Here is an 18,310-nt window from a genome sequence, read left to right on the forward strand (position 1 = left end):
TCAGATGCTTCTGTTGGTCTAGTGTATCACGGAAGACACTCCTGTCTTGGAAAAGCTGGTTCTAAACAGAAGAAAGATCCCAAAGGCAAAAAAAGGAGGCCCAGAGGTGTCTCATAAAAAAATAAAATCTCTCTTTCAAAATCTTCCATTTGAAATTTGAAATTCTACATTGAAAATATAGAAGGTAGAAAATACCTATAAGCAGCAACAGAAAATTAAATATCCTATTGTTTCTGTACTTCTTGTTTTTAATTTTAGGACAGACATGACAACAACAGTTCTAGCTTCCCAAAGGGCAATTTGAATTGTAATCACTGGATAATTTGTTTGGCAAAGCTGCCTCTTATACAAGGACCTCTTTTCACGAATGGCTGCTCTATATTTTATTTTTGCGTTGATAACAATAACTAGCATTCACAGAGCACTTCATGAAGGTTTGCTTTAAATATGTTAACACATTTAATTCTTACAACAACCCTGTGAAGTAGGTGCTATTGTTATTCCCATTTTACAGAGCAAGAAACTGAGATTTATGAAAAATATGAAAATTTGTTTTAAAAAAGTATACATGTTTAACGTGTATCAGATTGTTTACTGTCTTGGGGAGGAGGGAAGAGAGGGAGAAAATTATGAACCCCCAAATTTTGCAAAGATGTATGTTGAAACTTCTCTTTGCAAGTATTTATAAAAATAAAATCATGAGGTTTAGAAAGGGTCACACAAGTAATAAATGTCTGAGTCAGAATATGAAATCAGTTTCCAGTCCAAGCATTCTACCTAATGCATTACTGTGATAGCTGACTGTTGAAGACTAAGGAGTTGCCAAAAATTTCACTTCCTAATCTCAAAAGGAAAAACCTCATCTATCCTAATGCCTAGAAGCTTAGGGTGATAGGGACTTAAAGAGACCTCGGGCATCATTCTGTCCCACTGCTCTCATTTAATTGACCCAGGGAGCTGAAGTGGTCCATACGTAGCAAGCAAATTGAACCCATGCCCTTTGACTCCCAAAACCTGGATTTTTTTCCACTGTAGCACTCTATGCTCCAGATTCTTGCCCTTTCACTGAAAAGTCTGGATCTTATGCTGGATTGCCAGACATCCTCCCTTGAAGCCAGAGGATAATATACAGAGAGAAGGGATGGAGAGTTAAGGTTATCATCCCCAAAGGAAAGAGATGACTATTGGTCACAGATTGGTAAGGGTCTGATGGGCAGTGGGGCAGCTGGCTCCATTTGACAAGGCCAATTAGGTCTCCAAGGAACCCACAATGCACATTTGGGGCATCGTGGGGGCAATGGTGAAAACTTAGCTTGATTCTATTTCAAGCTTGGTCTCTTCTCAGACTGGGGACTCCCACGCTTCTGATGCCCCCTTGCCCAGGCCCCCACCTGCTAACTGGGCTTTCTCTCTCTCTTCCCCCTTCCTTGCAGCAGGAGATGAGCTCCAGCTAGAGGAAGGCAGCTAAGCAGGAAGGCTTGGCCACGGCAGTTAGAAGTCCAGCTCATGCTGAGGGCACAGCCACCTGGCTGCCACAGAAGAGGGGTGAGCTCCAGGGCAGAGTCTGCTTCTTCCTTCCCTGTCTCTTCAGCATCCAGGCCCAGGTCCACGGCCTGTTCTCCCAATAGCCCCCAATCCCACTCCTCCCCAGGTCCCCAACAACAACTGTAAGCACTCATCAAGAAGACAAAAGGAGCAAGAGACAAACCAGTCCCCCGCTATCTCACCGCACACACGCTCCCATGTTCACAGCACACATACACACACACACACACACACACACACACACACACACATACAGGGTTAGAAAACACAATACATAAGCACCTCAGAGCCAAGGTCAGTGGGAAATCATGCCTGTGACACAGATACAACACCATCACAAAACAGAAGGACGAAGGAAGGAGAGGCAGTAGCATGTGCAACACACGTGCAAACCACACACACACACACACACACACACACACACACACACACACCATCACTTGTCAGGAGAATCCTGAATGGTCCCTACATGGATCATGTATTATGGTGGATGAAAGAGCAGTGAGAAATTCAGGGAGCTGGGGAGGGTAAGCAGGGCAGGGATGGAGAGGGGAGGATATCCTCCCCAAAGGAAAGAGAATGACTCCTGGTCACACATTGGTAAGGGTCCGATGGGCAGTGGGGCAGCTGGCTCCATTTGACAAGGCCAATTAGGTCTCCTGAGATACCCACAATGCACATTTGGGGCATCTAAAAGGGCTGCTATTGCCATGTTTTGCAACTAACAAAAACATACCCCACCAGTTCTGGAGCTTTATAGGAGACTTTTATCACCCAAGACTGAAATCTTACAGTCATCAGGGCTGTCTTGGCTTTAGTCAGCAGAAGAACTGCTGGGGATCCAGGGCTGGGGAATTCCATCTGGGTCCCCGTCATGAAAAGTCTGATTCACATTGGATTTTACTTTTAATTTTGCTAAAGGGAACTGGGCCAGTGTGAGACAATTGTAGGTTTCTCCAACATAATTTTCCATCTCATATCATTATTCAGCCCAGGCTGTGAACATGGTTTTCCTGGTCACTAAAGCCACTGAATCAGGTCAGGCTTTTGGCCAGGAGGTAATCTAAAACCATCTTCCTGCTCAGGAGAGCTATCCACTCTGGGAGGTTAAAATGTCACCAGCTCCCACCTGTGAGGAGAAGAAATGTGAACCTTTCTTCCCTAGCTTTTCCACTTCTACATAAAGGGTCTGAGACCTCAGACCCCGATTGCTATGGCAAGAACAAGCATCCATTTTCTGAAATGAGTAATTCTTTGGCTTCTGCCAAATATGGCCCTACAATGTAATGAGATATTTACTATTTCAGTCACTGTATTTATAACTTACCAGGCCTGGCACTATGAGGCCTGGTTTTCCAGGTGTTTTCCATATTGCACCAAACCTGCAAGGCATGCAGAGAACTGTGTACATCAGAGCATGGATGACCAGGCCCACAGATATGGCCAGCATAAACCTAATTCCCACCTCCCACACCAACAGGCTATCCAGAAGTCCAGTATTGATAGCAATTCTAGGGGAGGCAAAGATGAGGAAATTCCTCAGTTTTATGTCTCCCGTTTCTGCCATGGCAGTTCAGCTTTGAAGGAAAGGTGACCCCTACAACTTTTTTCAAAATTCAGGATAGGAGACCTGAGGAATTGGCCTCTGATCCATGGAGCAATTTATAATCAGGAGAAGAGGTAGCAGCTAACAAAATGAGGGATAGGGAGAAAAGATTGGAAAAGACATTAGAAGGAGGGAGAATAAAGAGAGCAATGGGAGAAGATAGGTCAAGGAGGAAAAGGACAAGGAGCAGCAGAAAAAAGTTAAGAAACAGTAATATAAATCGAAGAAGAATAAGGTATGATTCAGGAAGTAGCAGAAAGAAATGTGAAGATATGGAATAGGAGGTTCTTTGCACATCCAATCTAAGGTGAGTGTAATCTGTGGCTGTTACCATGGAGGCTGAGAAAACCACAATTAGCCCCATTTTTCTTCATTCCACCATGAATTCTCCCAACACTTGCGTCAAACCACAAGGAGGGGTTTATGAAGCTGCATGGAATTAGTTCTGCAGGCTGTTAGTGGGGGATTGGCCTTCTCTCCTTTTTGCAGTGGTTTGTTTTGGGTTTTTTTCAAAAGCCTCAACGTGTTATATAGTCCCAAACGAAGAACAAGAAATAACACCACACACAGCTTTCAGATTCACATGCACTTCATACCTGGAGGCCCCGTAAGTTTGTGTTTGCGAGCTTTTTCAAGTGTTTTCACACCAAAAGAGACAGAGAAAGAAAGAAAGAAAGAAAGAAAGAAAGAAAGAAAGAAAGAAAGAAAGAAAGAAAGAAAGAAAGAAAGAAAGAGAGAAAGAGAGAAAGAAAGAGAGAAAGAGAGAAAGAAAGAGAGAAAGAGAGAAAGAGAGAAAGAAAGAAAGAGAGAAAGAAAGAAAGAGAGAGAGAGAATGGAAGAAAGAGAGAGAAAAAGAAAGAGAGAAAGGAAGGAAGGAATGAAGAAAGAAAGAAGAAAGAAAGAAAGAAAGAAAGAAAGAAAGAAAGAAAGAAAGAAAGAAAGAAAGAAAGAAAGAAGGAAGGAAGGAAGGAAAGAGAAAGGGAAAGAAAGAGAGAGGGAGGGAGGAAGGGAGGAGGGAGGAAAGAGGAAAGAGGAAGGAAGGAAAGAAGGGAGGAAGGAAAGAAGGAAGGAAGGGGGGAAATGAAGAGAAATAGAGAGGGGGAAAGAGACACACAAAGAGAAAGAAACAGAGAGGGAGAGAAAAAGAGAGAGAGGAGAGGAGGGGTAGAAGAGGGGAAGAGAGAAAATCGAATAAGAAGTCAGGGAAAGTGGGAGGGGGAAAAGAACAGAACAAAAAAAATTAGTCCAAGGGGTAAACATAGGTACCTACACAACTGGAGGAAGTAAACCCAAGGGTCCCAGGTTCTTAGTATGTGATGAGTTCCTGTTACCTAATGTAAGAAGAGCTACTCCAGAGAATATTAGCCACTGGGCTCCTAACCCCCATAAAAAAAAAAAATCAAAAGAGGTGTGGAATTTGCTTTTAACAAATCCTTCTCCTCTTTCTTTCATTTCTTTCCAGGGCATTTAACTAGGTGGCCTACTGGTATTATTAAATCTAATAATTCAAAATTCTCTCCTGTACTTTTTAGAAACTGAGCTTCAAGGAATCTTACTGCTCATCTCTAAAGTCACAGAATTCCCCACAAATATTTGCATATACCTTCTTTTCAGGCTCAACCAGCAGTGAAAAGCCACAGAAATAAGCCCCAAGGAGATAGCAAGATGTTTGAAAAATTCTTACTAATCCAAGGAACATATTGGATTATTTTAAATCACTTACTCACCAATTGTTTGGGAGTTTCTGTGCAGAAAAATTATAATTTTTCACCTATAACAACCCTGAGCCAATCAAAATGGAGCATTGTTTCAAGCCAGCTTAGAAACAAGAGGGTAAATGGTAGATAACAAGAATTATTGTCTGGATTCCTCAAAGAATATCATCATTCCTCCCCCAAAAAAACAGAACCCAATCTGCAACTAATGGTGCTGCCTATTCCATTTACAAAATGGGGCTAGAATAGATAAGAGAAATATAGTTTCTGTTCATTTTTTTTGTTAGTAGCCAGCTAGTATTGTTAGGTCCAATAATTCAAATTTTAGAGGTATTGTTACATTTCTTCTATATTTTTTTCTTTCTGCTCTGAACAATCCTCTTCTAGAGGGTTGTGTCTGTTTTTCTGTCTGGTGTCTATGTCTGTATTTTCCATTCAAAAACACTGATCTGGGATCCATCCTGGTATAAAATCCCTTCTGAAAAAATTTCAGACTCCAAGCATATATGGGTTCAAACCCAAGATAACCGATGGTCTCATTGATCCCTGTTGTAGTAGTCAAGGTAGCTCTCCCCAGATACCCTAACAGTCTTCCCCTCTCCAAGAGAGGGAGTTGTAAGAAAAGGAAGAAACTTGTTTCTAAAGGTAGTCTATCTCCACAGAGGCCCTCCCACCATAATCCCAGGTTGGGCAAAGAGAGACCCCTTTAAGAGGAGTAAAAAGGTCAAGAGGCAAAAAGATCCAGAGTGGGCAGTTCACATATGTGGCAGAGAATACAATCAGCACCAACATGGACTAGGCTGAGGAACATTACCTCCATTCCAGGGCAGCTCTCTGGGGAGAGGGGGGATCTTTCTTCTCATGCTGCCGAAGCAGCTCACAACACAATGCAACTAACAGTGAAGAAAACAACAACAAAAGAAAACGGGGGCAGAGAAATAAAGGTGAAAACAACTGCGACAATATAATAAGCAAAGAACAAAATTAATACCATGGAACTTACACAAAGAATCTTAACATATGCACTTTTAAACAAAAATTAAAAAAAAAAACAACAAAAACAAAATAACAGAGTTAAGGACGAATTGAAAAACAATGCAACACCACAAGGAGGCTGTCTAAGGACTAGAGCCCCAAATCACCAGGGGGTAAAAAGCCTCACAGGACTTATGCTCCCTATGGCAGAAGGGCAAACAAGAACAGGATTTAATGGTGGTACCTGTACATGGGAACGGTGACTGTGCGCTCATAATATTGCCAGGTTGAATGGAGGTCTGTCCGAGAGAGGTTGGTGGCGTAGAATCTCCAAGCAGACTGTAGTCAAGGGAATGGAACACAGAAAAAGGACAGTCAAGATCCAAACACCTTTGGTCACAGATAGATTGTAAACCAGAGAATGTGAAAACTAATCCAATCTAGTCCAATCCCTTCATTTCACAGACAAGCAGAGTGTGAGAAAAGTGATTGGACTTGCCCAATGGCACACAGCTAGTTAATGGCAGAACTAGGGGTAAGACCTAGTTCTCCTCATGGAATCATGGAGCATTGGATCCCAAATCAGAAAAGAGGGAGATCCAGATCTCATTTCTAACCCCTCTTCATATGTTCCCATGTTCTACAGCCCAGCAATATTAGCTTTCTTTCTCAAATGCAACACTGTCCAGTCAATATCTTTTCACTGACTTTTCTCATGCATAAAATGCTCTTTCTCCTCACCTCTACCAAGATGCATCACAAAGTCTACCTTGTTCAAGAGGTTTTTCCTTGTTTCTTCTTCCCAATGCTTTTCCCTCTAAGATTACTTCTTATTTATATTTTCTACATATTTATATTTATAGTCTTTTGCATGTTGTCTGCCCATCAAAATTTGATTTGATTTGATAACTAGATTTATCTTTTTTTTTATTCCCAGTGCTTAACACAGTGCTTAGCACATAGTAAATGATTAATAAATGTTTGTTGACCAACTGATTGATAACCTGGATAACTATAATAAAGGTCCCTAGCTTCTCAACTCTAAAATGGATATAAAGATTGTATAATCTGTATAATTATAAATAGTATGATAATTTACAGAATCTTCTTCCCAAGAATCTTATGGGAATAAAAGGAGAAAATGTTTTCTAAAGGCTTTATAAACACCATCATTATCACTATTTTAAGTCCATTGCTGGCCAGGGCAAGCTCCTTGCATGTAGCAAAAGAATCACACTGACTTTTCTCTATTGACTACATGTATACTAATAAAATCTTCATCAACTCCATTCAGCCACTCAGCTAATTAAAACACCTACTATTAAACACCTACTATATGCCAGGCACTGTGCCTTTAAGTGATGGAGATACAAAGAAAGGCAACAGATTGTCCCTTTTTATCAAAAAGTTCAGAGTCTAATAAAAGATGCAGAGTGTGTATGTGTGTGTGTGTGTGTGTGTGTGTGTGTGTGTACCAGATAAACTGGAGATATCAAGTGAATGGAGATTGGGAAAGTCTTCCTGTGGAAGATGGATTTGAATAGGGATTTGAAAGAATACAGGAAAACCAGATAGTAGAGAAGAAGAAGGAGAGCATTTGGTTCCTGGGGGACAGACATTGAAATCACCTGGTCTTATGATGGAATGTCTTGTCTTATATGAGGAATAACAATAAGGCCAGTGTTATTATATCAAAGAGCACATTGGGATGAGGTTGATGGGAGATGCAAGATCTGAGAAAATTGGAAAGGATTGTGTTCCTGTCCCTTTCTAAGATGTCAAAGGGCTGAAGAGCAACTTCTTGATCAACTCATTAGCAATAATAGCTTGTGCCCAGCCTCTTACCCTATACATACCTAGAATACTCAATCTCTTTCATCTCAATTCTCTTCTATTCAAATCCCATCCATTATTTAGGGATCACCTCACATCCTACCTCTTGCAAGAAGTCTTCCCAGACACAATGATTCATTCCATCTCTGATCACCCTTAGCACTGAGATTGTGTGCCATTTTGGTTCCTGTTTATACTGTATTTTATATCATCCTCCATTTTGTGTGCAGAAGTTCTATTTCTCCAGACTGTGAGTTCCCCAAGGAGAAAGACCATGTCTTACCTTCATTTCTAGACTTACCACCCCAATGCCTAAAACAGAACTCAATAGACAGGCTCAATGAATTCAATTCAATGTAATTCACTTAATTGAGAAACTACCCTCCAATTGTTTGGGGAAATGAAGGTCAACTTAACCTCTCCTATTTTTTGTTTCATCTATGACAGCTACTGCTATAGGAAAAAGAGGAAAACATTCTGGATAAAGGTTGTACTCATGATGTGCCAACTTTTCCATTTCTAGTTTTTAGGATTCTTTTGGGTAGACATCTGTCTACATTACCAATATCCCTGATCTCAGCAAAATTGCTACATAAATTTCATCTCATTTGTACAAAACCAAGTCAAGCAAAAAAAAAAAAACCCACTTGATGATTTTGCTTGCACTGTGCAGTGATTAAATCTGCTTGAATTTTCACAGATCAACTTAAGGCATCTGCTGGGACACAGGAGATGATTTTTATACATTTATTTTAAGGCAGCTCTGATTCCCCTACGCTGTCTAGCACATTCCACACACTCCCCCAAAATACCATCGGTCTCCCATCCCCAGACCCTCAGTCCAATCTATTCCCACCTTGAATTATGTCAAAACAACTCTAAATCTCCATGTGGAAGAAAGATTAAAACTAAGAAAGCATATCCTGTTCTACCTTTATCTGAACTTTTCATAATGGTCCTTTCCTTCACCTATCCATCTCTATAAAAAAGTAATTCATGATTGAATCAAGTGCTTTGTGAATTTTTAGCCTCGTCTCAGACAATTTCAAATTTTGTTACCCTCTGGGCACTAGTGTAACATGAGGATACACTACTCCATATGATACTGAGAGGAGGCTAGGTGGCTACCTTAAACAAGAATTTGTAGTAGAACCATGTTTAAAGGGGAAAAGTGAGAGTCAGAAATTATGAGGATGGGCTTAGGAGGAAGCACACAACTTGAAAAGTTTTTAGGAGCAAAAGGCTACTAGGCACTATGACACGCTTCCATTTTCTCTCTCTAGGAACCAAGTTCAAACCCAGATATAAGCAATATAATTCAATGAACTCTTTTTAAACTTAGGAATATTAATTTCATTTCAAAGTATCACATCATTTGAACAGATTTTCTTTGTTAGGTAAGGCACCTTATTCCTAGCTCTACTAGTAAAGAAAGTTTATTCTCCCAAGGGAGTTCAGAGCAAGGTTCTGATCCAAGAATTCCATGTCTCTCTCTTAAGAGAGCTGATCCAAAAAAAGGGAAATTATATTTTACAGTGGATAGAGTACTGAACTTGGAGACAAGAAAACTTGTGTTCAAATACCACATTAGATACTTCCTAGCTACGTAGCAAATCACTTAATTTCTCTCCATTTACCTCAATTTATTCACCTATAAAATGGGATATTAATAGCATCTTTCCTTATGAGATTGCTGTGAAGATCAAGTGAAATATTAATAATACTAAAGTAGAGAGATAGTGTTTGGAAGTAGATAGCAAACCAGTGCTGGAATCAAGAAGAAATAGATGTATATCCCATCTCTAAAACAGACTGGCTGTGTCATCCTGGGTAAGTCACTTACATTCAACACTTCTGTACCTCAGGCAACTTTCAAAGACAATAAAATTGCCAAGAAGGTGTCAATCTATGGGGTAGGAGTTTGCTCACCAGAAGCTCTCTTACATTGAGGAAATTACAGGTCCAGCATTTATGTGACTTGCAAAGTGCTTTCCATATGTTATTTAATCCTTACAACATTCCTTTAAGATAGGTTCTATAGACCTCATTTTCCAGATGAAGAAAGAAAAACTGAGAAAACAAAGTGATTTGTCCAAGATCATATAACTAGTTGTCTGAGGCAGGATTCAAACTAAAATATTACTAACTCCAAATCTAGCACTCCATGTGCTACACCACCCATATGATATGCTTCCTATCCATCCTAAAGCCTCTGACAATTTAAAGAGCTCCTATCTCTTTGTTCCTTTCATTCATAACAAGACTTCACTTCTATGGTTTCTCAGGGATCTGGTCTGCAGAACAGATCTCAGAATGTCCCTTGTCTTACCTGAATCAGACCAGCTGCAGGATTTCGTCTCTTCTCAAAGTGCTTCTGGCGATGCTGTTCCTGGACCTTCAGAGCAAACCCTGAACCTAAAATTCCCTGAAATTCAGAGATTTTTCATCATGGGGTAAGTTAGGAGAGTTCTCTCAAAATTTCAGTTCTGGATTCCTCATCTACCTTTTTCCCTTCTTGTAGCTCAACATGCATCCTAGCCAGTCTATAAAATACCTCGACTTTCCATCTTTGTCTCTTTCAGTAGAATTTCTTAATATAATATTCCATTCATATGAATGAAAAAATGCTTCTTAGTACATAATGTGAGAAAAGAGACCAAACTATTTAGAAATTGCATGACAATTCATTTGACCATCTCTAAAATATTAAAGCTTTTCTCATCAGTTTAAAAGGAACAGCAAGAGACTTAGAAGAAAAGAAAACTTCTAACATAATGAGAAATTATTAGATCAAAGGAAAGCTCAAAATTAATATTGTCAACAAAAATTCCTTTAAAATTCTGATAATTTGGGGCCTGGAGAAGTTCAGTTTAACTTTTTAGCTCTTTATATTCCCACTCAAAAGACAATATGATTCAATGGAAAGAGGATAGAATCATAAAGTTCAAATTCTATCCATAACACATACTACCATTAATGAGCCATAATTTGTAATCAAGTTTATACTCAAAGTCTTTCTCACTTAGTAGGATCTTTCAGGACTTGATTTCTGCTAGAATAGCCTTTAATTATCAAAGGGACTCTTTATGACTTTATGTCAGGCAGCAGAGGAGAATGGTAGCTTCTCCTGAATAGAGAATCTAACTCTGATGAATCTACCTCTTCTCCTCTATCTGAGCAATGGTGGGAGTGGATATGCCCACTGACCTCTTATGAAGACTCACCCTATGAGAGGAGTTCAATGTGCATGCACCTCTTAAAAAGGCAAATGACTTACGGCAGGGAGAGCAAAGAACGAGACTCCAATGAGGGTGAAAGTAGCAGCCAACAGCCGTCCATTCCAGGTCTGGGGATACTTATCACCATACCCGATCGTAGTCAAAGTAATCTAGAACAACAAGCACCAAATAGTCAAACTGGCTGTTCAGGGCTGTTTGCTAAAAATACCATTAAATTAAGAACAGGAAACTTCTCAGCAGATATGACTTGTATAAACTGACACAAAGTGAAATGAGAAGAGCCAGAACAATGTAGACTATAAAAACAATGATGTAAAACAAACATAATGAGCCAGGATTTCAAACGACTCACAACGAAATATGCTGCCTCTCTTGACAGAGTGACAGTGGAGTCATGTAGAATGAAATTTGCATTCTTATACATTGATAACGTGGGAATTGATTTTACTTGACTATATGTGGATTACAAGAATTTTCTTTTTCTTTTTTTTCCCAGTGAATGGGAAGAGTAAAGGGAGACAATGGTCTTTCCTATCCCAAAGTGAGATAAAGCAGTGCTCTAAGTTGTTATTTTTTTTTCTCATAAAAAAATATATGAGGCAGCTAGATGGCACAGAGGATAAAGCACCAGCCCTGGATTCAGGAGTTCAAATCCAGCCTCAGTCACTTAACACGTCCTATCTATGTGATCCTGAACAAATCATTTAACCCCAACTGCCTCACCAAAAATAAAAAAGAGAGAGAGAGAGAGAGAGAGAGAGAGAGAGAGAGAGAGAGAGAGAGAGCACTGGGTCTGAAATAGAGAAGATAGAAGTTCAGATGCAGCCTCTGGCATTTACTGTGTGATCTTGGCAAATAACTTGTTTGTCTCAGTTTCCTCAATTATAAAATGAGAATAATACTATCTCCCTCACAAAGTTGCTTTGAGAAAAAATAAAATAGTATTTGGAAAGCACTTAGCATAATGCCTAAAATATAATAGGTACTAAATAAATCTTATACCTTTTCCCCTTTCCCAAAAAGAAGATACTACTAGACTCACAGAAAAGTGGGACAGCTTTGGAAATTATGTGTTGAATTTATTACATAGATGCTTAAGAAGAAAAGTGAACTCTACACACTAGAGATTTGAAACTTCATATATAATCTACTATTCTGCAATTTAGTTTCATTAGTATTTATTAACTTCAGATTTTTAAAAAATAAAATGGTGAAAAAATAATTTCACAGTAGCATAAGCATGTCATTTCACATTAAAAAAAAAGAACAAGCCATTATTTATCAGAGAAATGCAAATTAAGACAACTCTGAGATACCACTACACACCTGTCAGATTGGCTAGAATGACAGGGAAAAATAATGTGAAATGCTGGAGGGAATGTGGGAAAACTGGGACACTGATACATTGTTGGTGGAATTGTGAACACATCCAGCCATTCTGGAAAGCAATTTGGAACTATGCTCAAAAAGCTATCAAACTGTGCATACCCTTTGACCCAGCAGTGTTACTACTGGGCTAATATCCCAAAGAGATTTTAAAGAAGGGAAAGGGGCCTGTATGTGCAAGAATTTTTGTGGCAGCCCTCTTTGTAGTGGCCAGAAACTGGAAACTGAGTGGATGCCCATCAATTGGAGAATGGCTAAAAAAATTGTGGCATATGAATATTATGGAATATTATTGTTCTGTAAGAAATGACCAGCAGGATGATTTCAGAAAGACCTGGAGAGACTTACATGAACTAATGCTGAGTGAAATGAGCAGGACCAGAAGATCTTTATATACTTCAACAACAATACTATATGATGATCAATTCTGATGGACATAGCTCTCTTCAACATGAACATGAACCAAATCAATTCCAATAGAACAGTAATGAACTGAACTAGCTACACCCAAGGAAAGAACTCTGGGAGATTACTATGAACCACTACATAGAATTCCCAATCCCTCTATTTTTGTTCGCCTGCATTTTTGATTTCCTTCACAGGCTAATTGTACACAGTTTCAAAGTCTGACTCTTTTTACAAAATTAACAAATTAACAGTTTGGATATATATATGTGTGTGTGTGTGTGTGTATAATTTAACTTATACTTTAACATATTTAACATGTATTGGTCAACCTGCCATCTGGGAGAAGGGGTGGGAGGAAGGAGAGAAAAAGTTGGAACAAAAGGATTTGCAACTGTCGATGCTGAAAAATTACCTATGCATCTATCTTGTAAATAAAAAGCTATATTAAAAAAAAAAGAACATGCACCTAAACAGGATTTCATTAAAAGCACACCAACCTTCCAGATTACAAAAAAAAGCTCACATTATTTAGACAATTTAGACTTTTTTATCATCATTGGATAGAATTTGAATTACACACACACACACACACACACACACACACACACACACACACACACACACCTTTCCCAAAGATTGTGGCATACAATGAGATAGGAAAGATAGTATTTTCTGTAGAAAGGCTGCAGAGCTCCCAGTCATACAATGAGCATCACTGGTGCTCTCTTCTAGCCTTTGTAACAATCACATTCAAATGTTTTCTAAAAAACACCATCCATCTTCCAGACATGGCCCATCAGGCAAATGAATTATAAATGAATCCATCTCATTTCACACCTGAGAAAACAGGAAGGCAGCATCAACAACTGCAACTTTCAAAAAAAAAAAGGTTTTGCTTCTTTTATCTGAAGAATTTGCAGCTCAAGCTATGTCAATAAATGATCATCAAATCAGTCTCTATGCATGTGCAAGCCTGTGTATATGTGTATTATGCATGTGAATGTGTGTATATATATATACACAGACAGGCTAACAGGCAGCTAAATGGCATAGTGGACAGAGCACTGAACTGAGTCAGGAAGACAAGTTCAGATTTTGCTTTAGATATCAGTTGTATTATCCGGAGTCACTTTACCTCTCAGCCTCAATTTATTTATCTATAGAACAAGGATGATAACAACACTTACCTTATAGGGTTATTGTGAAGATCAGATGAGATAAGAGAGATGTAATATTTTATAGCCATTACAATGCTATATATAATGGATTTTTCATTCACCACAGAAGCTTTTTAAAATCTGTGCACCTCTCCTCAAATGTTCCACAGCTTTCATTCCCTTTATCCCTCAGCAAAGAACTTTGCCTCATATTTTAGCAAAACAAAAATTTAGGACATTTTCCAAGAACTCCTTCTCCTCCTCATCTTGCATCACCCAAATGCTTTCTGCCACTATCTTCTCCTATACCTTTGTCTCTTAGGAAGATATGGCCCTTCTTCTTGCCAAGGCAAATTGTTTTATATTCCTACATTTCTATTCTATCCCATCTTTTGTAGTGGATTCCTCCCCCCAGCATCCCTACTCTCACTAATCTTCAATCTCTCCCTAATGGCTACTTTATTCCTGCCTACAAATATGCCCATATGTACCCAATCTTCTATCCCTACTAACTCTCAACTTATATATCTCCTTCCTTTCATGGGCAAACTTGAGAGTACATCTAAAATAGACACAATAGATAGTGCCTTTCTTCTTACTCTTGTCTTAATCCCTTGCCATTTAGTTTCTGACCTCATCATTCAATTAAAACAAAGTTACCAGTGATTTATTTGGCAAATCTAATAGCCTTTTCTCAATCCCTATTTTTCTTTATCTCTCTGCAGCCTTTGGCACTATCAATTTGATTTGCCAATTATTCTTCACTTTGATATTGTTTTTCACTACATTTTCATGACACAGTTCTCTCCTGGTTCTCCTCCTACCTGTGGACCATTCTTTTTCAGTATCCTTTGCTGGATCTCCATCTTGATCATACCTACTAATTGTGGGTGTTCTCCAAAGCTCTTCTGAGCCCTCTTCTCTTCTCCCCCATCCTATTTTACTTGGTGATTACCACTTCCTTGAGTTCAACAATCATGTCTTTGCTGATAATTCTAAGGTCAATTTGTCCAGCCCTAACCTCTTTCCTAACCTCCATTTTCATATCTGATGTCCTCTAGAGTGTTTTAAGGTTTGCAAAGTACTTTACATATATTATCTCATTTAATCAACAAACCTAGGAAATAAGTACTATTTATTCCCATTTGATAGATAAGGAAAGCCAAGAGAGGTTAAATGACTTGCCAGGGTCTAAGGTAGGATCTGAAACGAGTTCTTCTTGTTTCAAAGTCCATTGCCTTATTCACTATACCACATACTTAAGCATGATGTGAGGTCATTCGAGAAAGAAGAAATCAGTAATAATTAGGGAATCAGAGAAGGCTTTGATTGGAAAACTCGGGTAAAGTGAGGTTGGACAGATGATGAGGCATCTGAAAGACAAAGAGGCGATAGAGGGTGCCTTCTAAATAGAACTCATGGCCTACAAGTTCTTTTTTGGTATAACACATAGTTCCTATGCTCAGGAATGCTTGTTTGGAAAGGCAGAAAAAAACACATAAAAAAAAAACTTTCGATTAAAAAAATAAAGGATCTAATATTGTTCAAGCAATAAGAGCTGCAGAAATTCTTAAGAAGAAAAGATCAATGGGGCAACTAGGAGGCACACTAGATAGAACACTGGTCCTGGAGTAAGGAGCACCCAAGTTCAAATCCAATCTCTAACGCTTACTAATTATGTGACTGTAAACAAGTCACTTAATGCCCAATTGCCTAAAAATAAAAGATCATTGTAAGGAAGGGCAGTTAGGGAAAGCTTAACAAAAGAGTAATGATTTAATTTAGACTTTAAAGAACTAGGACTTAGATAAGTACAAAGAATGAAGGAAGAGATTCAAGGAGTAAGTACATATATAACAAGTCAAGGCACAAAGAGTAGGTTAATTTGATGGAGGCAAAAAAAAATCCATAGGAATGTAGTGGTCAATTATGTGTTGAAAGGTAGACTGGAGCAAGATTGAAAAGATCCTTGAATGTCAATTGGTTTATTCTGAGGTTTTTATTCTCTGGTTTATTCTATACACAAGGTGGCAGTACAGCCTGATGGATAGATCATGACCCAACAAGAGAGACAGGACAAGAAGATTTCAAATTAAGCCACTGTTTTCTTAGGCCTCAGTTTTCCAATATGTTTTGTAGGCACATTGGGATCAATTTATCTCTCACATAAAGTTATCCCATCAAAAATGGCATCACATGCTCATCAATTGGAGAAAGGCTGAATAAATGTGGTATATGAATATTACGGAATATTATTATTTGGTAAGAAATGACCAACGGGATGATTTCAGAAAGGCCTGGAAAGACTGATGTTGAGTGAAACGAGCAGGGCCAGGAGATCATCATATACTTCAACAACAATACTATATGATGATCAATTCTGATGGATCTGGCTATCCTCAGCAATGAGATGAACCAAATCAGTTCCAATGGAGCAATAATGAACTGAACCCGCTACACACAGCAAAAGAACTCTGAGAGATGACTAAGAACCATTACATTTAATTCCCAATCCCTATATTTTTGCCCACCTGCATTTTTGATTTCCTTCACAGGCTAATTATACAATATTTCAGAGGCCGATTCATTTTGTACAGCAAAATAATGGTTTGGTCATGTATATTTATTGTGTATTTAATTTATATTTTAATATATTTAACATCTACTGGTCATCCTGCCATCTGGGGGAAGGGGTGGGGGGAAAGAGGGGAAAAATTGGAACAAGAGGTTTGGCAATTGTCAATGCTGTAAAGTTACCCATATATATAAACTGTAAATAAAAGGCTATTAAAAAAAAGAAAAGAAAAGAAAAGAAATAATAATTTATTAATCTCCCACTAAAAAAACAAAAATGGCATCACAGATGTAAAAGCAAATAAGGTTGCTGCCATTCCATTAAAATAGGAACAATCAGCATGGGACATGCGTATAACTAAAGTTCCTGATAAATGCAAATGATTTACATCATTCAAATTTTTCCTGAATATTTCCACTGCTCTGGAACCAATAATTATATATTACATAATTATAACTTCGAGTGATAAAATTTAGAAACAACAACCACTTTCGTCAATTGTATTTTGAGAAAAAAATTGCTTTTATTTTCTCTTGACTTTTAAAGGCCTTAGAAAGTCAGTATTCTTACTGCATTTGAAACCAATCACTAAAAACAGCCTGTTTCCCTGAGTTTTCCAGCTTTTTAATAACTGAAATAGCTGCAGCTACTGAGGTTCCATAGTAAATTCTTTTATATTTTTCAAGGCACTTTTTCATATTTTTTAATTCCAGGAATCATCTCTAACACTACATTATCTTTTATTTGGGCATCACAACATCTTCTGATCAATCCCTGTTCAAAGTGACCTCTTCTTCCTCTAAAGTACTTTATTCAATACCCCTTCCATAGCACAGATTATATCTTGTTTTATGACATTATTAGATGTGCCCATGTTTTATCCCTCCTATGGGACTGTGGACTTCTTGAAGTCAAGAAATGTGTCTTGTTAATCTTGGGAACCACCACTGTGCTCAACTCAATGAGGGTACTCAATAAATGTTTACTGAATTCAATTTAAATTGCAATGAACTACATGGGTTAGCTTTTAATATTCTCATTTGAGAGATAGCAAAACTAATGAACACAAGTTCAGATGACTGATCCAGGTTCAAACAACTAGTCACTGGTAAAATTGGAATTTAAAATACAGGTCTCCTAACTCCTGAGTCCATTGCTCATCCCATCAACAAGTCTCTGCTAGCACCAGCACCAGCACCAGTCTATGAATGCCCATTGTGGAGAATGAGTTCCATTTCTCAGGAAATTTTTTTCACTTTTCCTGTTCAGATCCAGGTGTTCAGGAGAACTGAGAGAATCCCACTTCACCATCATTCAGCATCATCCATTCCCCAAATTTCAAAGAGAATTCTGTCCACTGCTTCAAGATAGAAATAGGCCTTACAATTGTTAGTATTGGACATGTGATTTCAATTGTGTAAGAAATTCCTTTCCCTCTATAGAGCAGTACCTGCTCTGCAGCTTAGTCTTAGAAAGTTGCCTGAAGCTCTCAGGGGTTAAGTGAAATCACCAGATTTAAAATTGGAAATAATTTGAGTCTAATCTCCTCTTTTTACAAACTAGGAAACTTAAGTTAACATAAAAGTTAGGTGACTTGCCCAGGATATCATGCAGCCAGCATATTTCAGACATGTGATTTCCACCCAGGTATTACTGATTCTGAGGTCAGTTGTCTTTCAAGAAACACATGGTAAAAACTATATTAAATTGCTTGCTTTCTCAATGAGAGAAGTGGGAAGGAAAGGAAAGAATTTGGAATTCAATTTTTAAAACAAATGTTGAAAAATGTTTTTCCATGTAATTGGGGGAAAATAAAATTTTAAATTTTAAAAAGAAAGAATAACTTGCGGGAAATAATTTCAACAGAAAAA

At 38.3% G+C, this 18,310-nt stretch overlaps 1 protein-coding gene across 6 annotated transcripts in view; it reads right to left on the reverse strand.

Annotated features, from left to right (window-relative positions):
- The window catches only part of KCNQ2 (potassium voltage-gated channel subfamily Q member 2), a 155,458-nt gene that overhangs the window by 38,989 nt on the left and 98,159 nt on the right, over positions 1–18,310 (reverse strand). For 4 of the 6 annotated variants that reach the window (XM_051976755.1, XM_051976756.1, XM_051976753.1 and 1 more), the window contains exons 6-9: positions 10,952–11,062; positions 10,004–10,099; positions 6,086–6,180; positions 3,748–3,777 (exon numbers count right to left, since the gene is read on the reverse strand). In XM_051976755.1, the coding sequence (XP_051832715.1) occupies positions 3,748–3,777; positions 6,086–6,180; positions 10,004–10,099; positions 10,952–11,062 (332 nt within the window). The remainder of the gene's footprint in view (positions 1–3,747; positions 3,778–6,085; positions 6,181–10,003; positions 10,100–10,951; positions 11,063–18,310) is intronic. The other 2 variants (XM_051976754.1, XM_051976758.1) reach the window with 1 other exon arrangement.

The sequence above is a fragment of the Antechinus flavipes genome, chromosome 2 (assembly GCF_016432865.1).
Source record: "Antechinus flavipes isolate AdamAnt ecotype Samford, QLD, Australia chromosome 2, AdamAnt_v2, whole genome shotgun sequence".
Classification (NCBI taxonomy): Eukaryota; Metazoa; Chordata; class Mammalia; order Dasyuromorphia; family Dasyuridae; genus Antechinus; species Antechinus flavipes.